This window comes from Haliotis cracherodii, unplaced genomic scaffold, assembly GCF_022045235.1.
Source record: "Haliotis cracherodii isolate W230 unplaced genomic scaffold, xgHalCrac1.p SCAF_2, whole genome shotgun sequence".
Lineage (NCBI taxonomy): Eukaryota > Metazoa > Mollusca > Gastropoda > Lepetellida > Haliotidae > Haliotis > Haliotis cracherodii.
The window spans coordinates 70,553,735-70,566,380 of NW_027266275.1; the positions used below are offsets into that span (position 1 = coordinate 70,553,735).

The 12,646-nt window shown below is 37.7% G+C and overlaps 1 protein-coding gene across 1 annotated transcript; it reads right to left on the reverse strand.

Moving 5' to 3' along the window:
- Positions 1 to 8: 8 nt before the first annotated feature.
- LOC139469553 (ATP synthase mitochondrial F1 complex assembly factor 2-like) lies at positions 9 to 12,543 on the reverse strand. The gene is made up of 8 exons (XM_071251745.1): positions 12,420 to 12,543; positions 11,236 to 11,280; positions 8,311 to 8,456; positions 5,397 to 5,494; positions 2,710 to 2,790; positions 2,105 to 2,217; positions 1,256 to 1,371; positions 9 to 634 (listed from the first exon to the last, which is right to left on the reverse strand). The coding sequence occupies exons 1-8, from the start codon at positions 12,541 to 12,543 to the stop codon at positions 494 to 496; spliced, it is 864 nt and encodes a 287-aa protein (XP_071107846.1). The 3' UTR covers positions 9 to 493.
- Positions 12,544 to 12,646: the final 103 nt, after the last annotated feature.

A 12,646-nucleotide genomic window follows, 5' to 3' on the forward strand; every position in this document is an offset into this window, starting at 1 on the left:
GAAATAAATGGGTTTACTGCATTTATTCAGGATCTAGTCACATGCAGCCTCCTGTGTCCATGGTAACATTTCTTAATATAAAATACATAGTTTCCAATTACTATGGCTTTTATAGTAAAGGTGGATCAGCAAATACTTTTTTGTACCCACACTTTCTTGAGGACATCCAGGTACAATACAAGTAATAATTTCATCTTGAATATCCAGAAATTGTCAGGATGAGCACAGAAATTGTGCAAATATCCTCGGGTCATTTGAACCATGTTACTTATGTGGTTTTGTTCAAGTCAGAGGCTGAAATGCTGTATGACATATCACTGTACACACATGAAACCATGACTCCTCGTCTTCAGCAACAATCAAACAATAATTATAATAAAGGATCCATTTCCGTCTGATACGTTTTTCAAAGTATTCACTATAACGGGTGCACTGAGGGGAGTCAGCATGAACATGAAGATATCACAAACACATCTATGTGTCACCACAAGCACTATCTGACAATGGCAGCCTTCTGTTTGATGGTGGAATTCTCACAACACCAGTGTACAAATAGAGTTGCTGCCGCCATTCGGGTACGCATTTCTAAAATGTCCATGTCATGGTACCATTCCACATTGCCCCAGCGCTGGGTCTGAAACAGAAATATATGTATGTTTCAAAGTTTTTGTTTATTAATTCATTATGTTGGCAGACATTTAGCATTGCTTGTGAATGAAAGTAAAGATGAATACATTATTGCGGCGCCTTAGACAACAGGGTTACCCGTGACCCCTATCATAATACAGTGGTATTTTAAGCAACATGACCAATCAATGCCACTGAATCACTCTGTACTTGTGTAATGAATTGTGATTGGCCCTTCACTCAAACCGTCTGTTACTAGCATTATCAATCGATATTTTCATGTAAGTAGACTACATTCACATTGAAAGTGACAGTTAAGGCTTGTAAATAATAACAAACGGCAAAGACATAATGGATATATATTTTTACACTATGAACGGTAAACAACTTGTATCATTGCAATGTGCAAGACAAGGCGAAGATCGTGAGATTGGCCGAGCGCCTCCCCCGCCTTGGCCTCGATTAAACGGCTCATCGTCTATAACGCCCACCAATTATTTGGACCCCATTGGTAGCGTTGTAGCGAGGGACCACTGTACAAGAAAGATATCAACAGAACTGCAGACACTGGGCCTACCAATAGGGTACCCCATCCCTACCCCAAGATAGTAAAGATGTCTGCTCCAACCTGATACTGTTGCTCCAGTCGGGCCAGATCTACAGCTCTCTCCACAGTGATGAACCGGTCCACCAGCGCCATGGTGATCAACAGAGACTTGATGGAGTCCACAGCATAGTAGTACCCTGCAACACCAAGTGGACACAATGTTACATGGTCACAAAAACTGGAATACTGTTTGATTTATTTGTTATTGTCTTGTTCCAAACCACACAGCTACATCATAGCAGCCTGTACATAACCAAGACAAACCAGTGATCGACATTATGAGAAACGTCCCACACAACCAGGGCACGATGACATGGAGTCAACCAAGTCACCGAGTTGGACCAACTGACTGACAAGTCGGGTTTACCCCTTTCAAACCTGGAATCGCCACAGGTGAATGTCAATATCATAGCTTTGAAGCTCTATACAAGGTTTGGACATTTCATTAAATACTTATTACATGTGTCCCTAAGTTTATGAACATGGTATTACTTAGGACTCACAAAAAACATTTGTTTCTCATTTCTTGATCATGGAAAATCTCCATTCTCAGTTTTTATTTGTTTGTCAACGTGATCAAGAAAAGGCTATTGAAGACATACAGATTTTACCATTATAATCCAACCCAATCTCAACTACAAACAAGACGCAGACAACAAAGATGGAGAGAATCTCAGGACCATCCAAAAACACAACTTCACAGGAACGTCTGCTTAACTATTTGTTAAAAATATGGAGGAAATACTTTTTATGTTTACTAAATCAAAACGACACAGCCCTTACAGATAGTGTCAAGAGGAATTCTTGAAGAAATAACATACAATGAGGACTCCCCAGCCTGCTAGCGTCGAGGAATGGCGCATTACTTACCAAACAAAGCCCAGTCGCTATAAGACATTAAATGCCTCCTTATTATGTCTTTGGTCTCAGCTGGAACTTCTGGGGGCATGATAGAGGATGTAGGTTCTATTGTTATGCCATATCTGGAGATATAAAAACCATCAGGGATCAGAAGCAATTAGTCACATTGTCAGATAAGTGGTCAAAGGGAGATAATCAAGAAACCTGGGCTCATTCACAATTACCAATAATAAGGTTGTAAAGATGGATGAAGAAAATACAGAAACAGCATCAGGCATGTTTATTTATTTCTAAACAGTTAGGTTTCACTTCCCACATCATACAGCCACAGTTGTGTCATCTGTTCATGTCATGATCACTGTGTTGAGAATATGTTGCAGAAAGCTCAACAAGGTTAACTTTCAGATTTCAGTTGAGAAATAAATTAATTATGTTTATTATCATGCAGCCTATACAAAGAGATCAATGAATTCAAAAATGTAAACTCTTGTTGTCTAGAAGTAGAACAAATACACCTTTACTCAGGTTTTAGAGTAGAGTTTGCCTTGCATTTGAAAAGTCCCAAGAAACAGAGCCAAACATATGCAGCAAGATGGAGGTGATAGTGTTTGTACCTCTCTCTGGCCCAGTCCAGCACAGGGTCCCAATCCTTTTCCAGGAAGGTCACCAGTTCTGGGGGATCATTCAGTCTGTAACTAAAACAATATCATCTTCAGTCTGTAACTAACACAATATCATCTTCAGTCTGTAACTAAAACAATATCATCTTCAGTCTCTAACTAAAACAATATCATCTTCAGTCAGCAACTAAAACAATATCATCTTCAGTCTCTAACTAAAACAATATCATCTTCAGTCAGTAACTAACACAATATCATCTTCAGTCAGTAACTAACACAATATCATCTTCAGTTTGTAACAAAAACAATATCATCTTCAGTCTCTAACTAAAACAATATCATCTTCAGTTTGTAACAAAAACAATATCATCTTCAGTCTCTAAAGAAAACAATATCATCTTCAGTCTCTAACTAAAACAATATCATCTTCAGTCAGCAACTAAAACAATATCATCTTCAGTCAGTAACTAACACAATATCATCTTCAGTCTCTAAAGAAAACAATATCATCTTCAGTCTCTAACTAAAACAATATCATCTTCAGTCAGTAACTAACACAATATCATCTTCAGTCAGTAACTAACACAATATCATCTTCAGTCAGTAACTAACACAATATCATCTTCAGTCAGTAACTAAAACAATATCATCTTCAGTCAGTAACTAACACAATATCATCTTCAGTCAGTAACTAACACAATATCATCTTCAGTCAGTAACTAAAACAATATCATCTTCAGTCAGTAACTAACACAATATCATCTTCAGTCAGTAACTAACACAATATCATCTTCAGTCAGTAACTAAAACAATATCATCTTCAGTCAGTAACTAAAACAATATCATCTTCAGTCAGTAACTAACACAATATCATCTTCAGTCAGTAACTAACACAATATCATCTTCAGTCTCTAACTAAAACAATATCATCTTCAGTCTCTAACTAAAACAATATCATCTTCAGTCAATAACTAAAACAATATCATCTTCAGTCACGAACTAAAACAATATCATCTTCAGTCTCTAACTAAAACAATATCATCTTCAGTCTCTAACTAAAACAATATCATCTTCAGTCTCTAACTAAAACAATATCATCTTCAGTCAGTAACTAACACAATATCATCTTCAGTCTCTAACTAAAACAATATCATCTTCAGTCTCTAACTAAAACAATATCATCTTCAGTCAGTAACTAACACAATATCATCTTCAGTCAGTAACTAACACAATATCATCTTCAGTCAATAACTAAAACAATATCATCTTCAGTCACGAACTAAAACAATATCATCTTCAGTCTCTAACTAAAACAATATCATCTTCAGTCTCTAACTAAAACAATATCATCTTCAGTCAATAACTAAAACAATATCATCTTCAGTCTCTAAAGAAAACAATATCATCTTCAGTCTCTAACTAAAACAATATCATCTTCAGTCAGCAACTAAAACAATATCATCTTCAGTCTCTAAAGAAAACAATATCATCTTCAGTCTCTAACTAAAACAATATCATCTTCAGTCAGTAACTAACACAATATCATCTTCAGTCAGTAACTAACACAATATCATCTTCAGTCAGTAACTAAAACAATATCATCTTCAGTCAGTAACTAACACAATATCATCTTCAGTCAGTAACTAACACAATATCATCTTCAGTCAGTAACTAAAACAATATCATCTTCAGTCTCTAACTAAAACAATATCATCTTCAGTCAATAACTAAAACAATATCATCTTCAGTCACGAACTAAAACAATATCATCTTCAGTCTCTAACTAAAACAATATCATCTTCAGTCAGTAACAAAAACAATATCATCTTCAGTCAGTAACTTAAACAATAGCATCTTCAGTCAGTAACTAAAACAATATCATCTTCAGTCAGTAACTAAAACAATATCATCTTCACAACAAAAACTTTAATAGCAAATGACTTTAATGTAAGTGTCTTCATTAACATGACATTTAATACTGTTTTTACCCTACATATTTCCCACAATTCCCGCATCACCTGTCAAAATGGCATCAAATCCACCTAAACCTAGGAATTGAAACAATAACTTCAAATTCAGCCAAGGATGTGCCGGAGCGGTTGCCTTAACACAAAATACATGATACAGCAATATTCCAGTAATATGACCACGGTCTGTAAATATTCGAGTGTGGACCAGATACGATGACATGCATCAACTATGTCCGCGAGCCCAGTCCAGTAGATACTGTTAGTTGCCTCTCACGACAAGGATAGGTTGCCGCAGACCAATAATTAAAACAGTGACATTGACACCTGTGTATTTATTCACAGCCATATCGTACAAAGCAGAGCTGTCTGGATAAACAGGGTTCCATTGTACATGACGGACATAATGTGTTTCAATATACAGTAAACTCACGCTAATCTGGGCCTTACACGTTCCCATAAAATCGTCTGGAGTAATAACTAATTGCTACATTGTACTGTTTATTTTATGATACCTATATTCATGTCAGTATTTGTCCAACAGGCCAGACAGGTTAACAGGGCCAGGACTAACAGGTTTCCACTGTATCATCCCTGTAACCATTTCCAGTGTAAATCCTATCATGTAACATGTAACATGAGACAGCATATATCAAATGAGTTTATTTATTTATTTCCATTATACTGAAATAGTAGGTGAGTTACCATGGTTACCATATTGTGTCTGTTTCCAGGAAGTGTATGATCGACTCCGTCAAATCCTCTCGTGTCCTGTGCATTGGGTTGTCTAGAGCTGTGTTACACAAGGAATTCTGAAATGTAAACATTATCAGGTTTACATTGCACAAGTAAATGACAATCAAACAAATTTTGAATAATATATTTTTTAAATATTTTAATGTATATAAATATCATTTTACTTATTGCTTATCTCATCTCATTTCAAAGAGGTAGTGGAAACTTCCTGAACAGTGTTCCCAGAGAACAGAAAAACAGCTCACCCAAACACACCCATGAGCCGGAACATGTTGGTACCATACCCTATGACCGAGAGTCTGGGTCCCCTGTTTTACTATATAATTCAGAGCATGAGTGAAAATGATTTTGTTAAGTTTACAACCTTCTCTTATCACCATAATCGTTGATAGTAAGCAGGAAAATCTTTCCTTTTCAAAAACTTAACAAAATCCACAAAATCTTAAAGATTTACTCTCTTTTCAACAAGGAGGTGGTACCCCACAAGGATATAAGAAGGACTAAGAAGTTTATCACATTCCCATGGCGATATACGAACAGATCACGGTCTGAATCACTCATACAGGTGGAACCACCACCTTCTGTGGGATTCAAGCAATAAGTATTAGTCAGGATAAGGTAAAATATGTATTTTTATAGTAAAAATACAATACCACTGTGATGTTGTCCATCTGTATCATGAGGCAAGGGGAGCAGAGGAACTCCAACCAATGAAAGAACACCAGTATCACATGGAGTTGATGGAGGTGACAGCCTTCACCAAGATATGCTCTCGTGTAGTTGAAGACGACTTCGATGAAGGCTTGTAGGTTCTTACTGCAATCTGCAGTAACAGCAGGAGATTTCTTCTTCGATCTATAAGAGCTCTTGTTTGGAGTGTTAGTCAAGGTCTATGCTGCCCTGGGAAGACTATATTGTAGGCATGACTGCCTTTCTCTATGACAAAGGAGGACCAACTTGGATCAACTCTTCAATAATATCAGATGGTAAGTCTTCCTCTGAAGGTGTAGGCATTACCTCACACTTCTTTCTCTTCATGCTCGTCTTCATTTGCACAACAAAGATGGTATTGTGCAAATTATTATTCTCCTGAAGGAGTGCAGAAACTACACTGTAGATGCAAGATTTCCTAATGTTTCAAAGTATGAACTGTTAGAAATGAAATGACATGAAATCAAGTTAAAATTATTACAACTGATTTAACTTATTATCCAAGGTGGTCCAATGATTAAGAGACTTTATTATTACACTAATGTTCTAAAGTTCAAATTCCACGTAATATTTATCAATTCTAAGATACGTATATACAATGTTTACATGTTCTCATGCTCGCCAGTGTGTATTGGACCTCCATGCTGCCAGGTTCTCACCTTACTGCCTGCTATATTTGAACTATGTAAAGACACACGTGAGTACCTTTCCCTTTCATTGTTAGGTTTTATGTTTATTTCTGAACACCCTGAAATTGTACATATGCCAAAACACTGATTTAGTGCAAAATTGTTTAGATATTTCACACAACTGTTACATTATATTTGCAAATGTGGCTTGGTAATTTTGCATAATTTCATTGTAGTCGATGTATTTATTGCTTCAATTGGATGTAATTTTGAATGTGTTAAATACTCGGAAAATTGGTAAATATTTTCTGAATTTACAGAAAGCTATTGTTTATTGTAGTTTTCTGAACCTCATCAACTGTTCAACTCATCAACGCTTCAACTCGTTACCGACTCGTCACCATTAGTCCTAAAGCCATGGCTCCAAGTATAAACTGTAAACTATCAAATGTCACGCAATAAAAATTGTTGATGCGAGTATTAGTTTTGTGTTCTTGCATTCACATACACTTCTCCGGTTTTGAGGAATGCAGTTGGAGCAGATCTGATATACGAAAATGGCAGATAATACATTTTTTCATGACAGACAAAAAACAATCTTAAGTCCAGATTTCTTATATAAAATTTAAGCCAAAACATAAAAATAATCATTATAATCAATTATCATATGACGGATAGATGTTAGAAGAAGCAAAGTTTTTTTACAAATTTTGAATGGATGGGTTGGATTACAAGCTGAGGAAGAAATTGTCCAACTACTCAGATGGCTCAAAAATGAGTGACAAGTCTACCGTCTTGGTCACATGCTCCCTGTGTGTATGCGTGGGTCAGAGGTGCATTCGGGTGAACTGTTTTTCTGTTCTCTGGGAACAATGTTCAAGAAGTTTCCACTACCTTTCGGAAAATGAGTGAGTGAGTGAGTTGACATTTAACGCCGCTTTTAACATTATTCCAGTTACATGTATATAGCAGCGTGTCAGCTTAATGTGGGAGGAAAGCCCGAAATGATGCTGGTCCCGGACATTTACCACTTTGGTGAAACCCACGAGCATGGGTATGGTGCTGACAAATCTAGATACATAATCAGGGCGAACCAGGATTCGAACCCACAATCATAGGTTTCTGGCGTGCCCAAAGGACGCAATTCTGGATCGTGGTGCCTTAGACGACTGGGCCACCTGTGCCCCCTATTTCGGAAATGAGATGAGATAAGCAATAGTATCAGTCAGGATGAGGTAAAATAATATATATCACCTACAGATGAAACAGGTTGTACACAGAAGCCCTATCAACCAAATTATGTAATTCATCATAGTCATTCTGGTTAGGCAGTTACACATGATTGAATGTTGTTTTACGTCACTGGGAAATGACAGGGGAGTGATAAAAAACCTTGAATAATTTTCACTCTTACAAATGCATCTCATGATAGCGTAGTAAATACTTACTGTCGGAAGTGAAAAATGTTTGGAAAATTTGGGGATAAAAGCAATATGCCCAGTAATACCTCCTGCTGTCAACCAACCACTCACCAGATGCATTGTGTTCCGTTTGATGACTTTCTCCTGGGCATTCCACTCAGTTGCTACTGCGAGGGCTAGAGGTTCACTTGGCACTCGGAACATGTTGCCAGTTGGCGTTCGCAGCTTCCGTTTGTCAAGGTTAATTTCATACCAACCTAGAGCAGAGAGACAATAATACACAAGGGTAAATCGAAAAAAAATGTGTTGCTTCAGTTTTCTGGTGTATTTTAAGGAGATATTCATGATTGACTATCTGCTGATTGGTAATATTGTGCCACAGAACTATATCAGTTTAGATAAGATGGAAAGCCATTCAGGAAATATTCTGTTCAGGTGTGCTACTGCTTCAGGACAATTTGCCTTCGCATGCGTTGCTTGGCTGCTGTGATTGTAGTGTGAATTACTTCATGTTCCTACCTGGACTAGCACACTGACTTTAATCACTCCCCTTACTTCAAATGACGCTTCATTTGTCACCAGTTTTTGTTTGTTTGTTTATTGTTTAGCATGGTGGTCTGTTAATAATCAAGTCTGGACCAGACGATCCAGTGATTAACATGATTAACAACACGAGCATTGATCTACACAATGGATATGATGACATGCATCAACCAAGTCAGCGAGCCTGACCACCCGATCCCGTAAGTCGCCTCTTACGACAAGCATAGTCGCCTTTTAGGCAAGCAGCGGTTGCTGAGGACCTATTCTAACCCGGATCTTCACATTGGCCATTGCCAAGGTCTTCTGAGGGGAACCATGAAGACTTCTACTGGGCAGGGATAACAAAGCTGGAGCATTGCGGGACCAAGTGTATTGAGATCACATGAGATTACATGCATATTGACAAATAAATTGTGAGCAATATTTATTCTGAATGATTTGAACCGTTATGTAAGTTTGTATTGTTTTGTAACTACATCTACAAGATGTAGCACCTTGGCAACACTGTGATGATGCTACCATGGAATGGGAATTATAAAAATACTACCAGAACAAAACTGGACAGCAAAATATTAGTTTTGTATAAAACACCTGAAGGAGTGGCAAGCTGTAGCCCTGAAACATCCTTACACAGAATAAAGAACATCTTTGATAGGCATTTAGAAGTTGGAGTACTAAGTAAGGATAAGATTTATGGATGAATTGTAATAAAGAAGTTGTTTATCCATAAATCTTATCCTTACTCAGAATAAAGAAGTTTTTATACATAAAACATGTCATGTCTTCATGTTCTTCTAAGAGACTGGTACAAAAGAAGTTAACAAGTCTGGTGACCTACTGTGCATACAGGGCGACCAGGTAGCCTAGTGGTTAAAGTGTTGGCTCGTCACGCCCAAGACCCAACATGGGTACAATGTGTGAAGCCCATTTCTGGTGTCACCCGCCGTGATATTGCTGGAATATTGCTAAAAGGGATGTAAAACTCACTCACTCACTGTGCATACCGACTGTGCAATGTTTTACAAGACACACATGGTTTAGGTGCTAAGACTTCCAGCCAGCCTGCTTGATGAAGCACCTGTACTGATATGTCACTCAACTGAATGCTACAGCTTCTAAATTCCACTGGATATATTGTTCATCCATAAATCTTATCCTTACTTGGATATATTGTTGTTATTGTACCCCATAGCCCCGCATATTAAAGTTTTTGACACCATGAATCAGTGGTATGAAATGACTGGCACAGTTAAAGTTCTCACATGTTTACCCTGGCTGACCAGGTCATACTGTCATCTGACCTATGACAGCCAATCACGTCCGAGTGTAACTGTGATGTATTGTGTCCATAATAACTGTTGCATCACTAATAATACAAACAAGAGTTTGCCACTAACGTGGCTATATCCCCCGCCCCTGTTGCAGAATTTATGACATAATCAAATCTAAACAAACCCTAACCTTTTTTAACCGAGGTTGAACTTGTCATGGAAATTGTAAAAAAAAGAGTTTGGAACCTAAGTCCATCTTGTTGCCATGGAAACGTAAAAAATGAATATTTCTAAAATTTCTCAATAGCAAAAGGCACCAGTTCAGCATGTACCTGACAGACCTGCAAAGTTTGATGAAAAAATATTGAACGGTTTATGAGTTATGCTCCGGAAACGAACCCTACCCTCACAGAACCTAAGTCCATCTTGTTGCCATGGAAACGTAAAAAATAAAAAATTCTCAAATTTCTCAATAGCAAAAGATACCAGTTCAGCATGTACCTGACAGACCTGCAAAGTTTGATGAAAAAATATTGAACGGTTTATGAGTTATGCTCCGGAAACGAACCCTACCCTCAAAAAACCTAAGTCCATCTTGTTGCCATGGAAACGTAAAAAATAAAAATTTCTAAAAAGCAAAAGGCAACAGTTCAGCATGTACCTGACAGACCTGCAAAGTTTCACGAAAATGCTGTTTATGAGTTATGCTCCGGAAACAAAACGTGACAGACGGACGGAGCCTGTTTCTATATCGGATAAATTAGATTGAAACACTCAGTAAGATGAAAACAACAAATCTTTAATTTCAAAGATATACATTCTCAATGTAGTTAACAGTTCAAACAAATATTTGTAATTACTAGATTCCTGCCATCAACATAGAAGTAATTAATACCAATCAGACCCAAACAATACATTCATGATTTCATAAGATATCCATCATCAAAATAGTTTTAAAACATTTGTCACACCTCGATCTAAGAGTGGTAACTTTGCCAGGTGTCATGGACTGTACAGTATAGAAACATCAACAGGTCAAAGAATCCAGGAACACAAATGTTCTTGATTTACATTCTTTTCACTGTAGAGTCAATGCCACCAGCTGGTCCTTCCATTAAAGCATCTGGCCCTGACTCTATTCCAAATGCAGCTCAATCAAGAGCTTCAGTGAAAGAGAAACAGAGAACAGGACCTTCTAGTCGTACACTCGTTCTGAACTCACCATCAGCTGTAGCAATAGTAGCTTGTTTGTAAAACTTCTTCATTTCTGAAAATAAATAATAAACGGTTTTTAATCATGTTTTTGTGAGATACATGTTCCTGCTATAAATTGAGTGAGTGAGTGAGTTGAGTTTAACGCCGCTTTTAACAGTATTCCAGTTATATTGCGGCGTGTCAGCTTAAAGTGATGCAGGTCTTAGATGTTTACCACTTCGGTGAAACCAACGAGCACGGGTATGGTGCTGACAAACCTAGAAACATAATCGGGGCGAACCGGGATTAGAACCCACAATCATAGGTTTCTGGCGAGCCCAAGGGACGCAACTCTGCACAGCGAATCACGGCCCCTTAGACGACTGGGCCACCCGTGCCTCCTCCTGATATAAAGAAAATATCTTTGAGCACAGACAACAGCAAAGGCCCCATGAGGATTCCAGGACAGAATAAGCCCTCAGCAACCTATTCTTGTCATTAGAGCAACCAATGCTTCTCATTAAAGCAACCAAAGCCTGTCATTACAGCAACCAATGCTTGTCATTAGAGCAGCCTATGCTTGTCATTAGAGCAAAAATAGATGCACAACATGGCCAGTCACATAACATGTATACAGGATAACAGGAAGGTTACAAACATCAGCCGATACATCATCGGTACATACGATTGTTTTGATGCAAAATTTTCATCAGATCAAGTCTGACTAAAAGGGAATTAAATTAGTGAAAAAGTAAGTTTTGCGGTGTTTTCAAAACTTTTTGAATATCTTTCCTCGTGAAAGCGGCTAGTGGCGAACACTTTGATGCTTCAGTGGGCTTTGAAGCAGTCTGCCATGATTACACAATAAAACGTGTGGTCACGTATTGTTAAGGCCAATAAAGGGCTCGAAAAAAGGTGAGACTTGAAAACGTGTGACGCGGGGATACTTTTTGCAACAGCACAAAAAAAGTTTTCAATAATGAAAGAAAAAGGCCACGGCAGATGGTTTATAGTTTGCGAAGTGTTAAACAAATTCCTTAAACAGATGATTAGGTGCCTAATCATGCTATTCAATGATCGCTCTGAACACGAAGGGAATACCATCACGAAATTAAAGGACTCACGAAAATAAGTGTCAACCCTACATTCGGACACGTCGTTTACTGTCAACGAGATATTCAGTAAGTAATAATAAATGATGACTAATTGTACCTGATAATGACTGCATACATCGTCTTTGTTGGTGTCTGCATAGCACCAAGGATTGGTTTGAAATGTGATTATTGAGATATCTGCATACGACTGCTCGAATCGCAGTCATCATGGGCGCCGCCATTTTGATAGTTGTATTTGTCTTCTTATATTTCATTGGATATCCTCGACCGGAAGTTCATCTGTAGCCAATGGCACTGTTACTTACATAATTCTTCAACTACCGG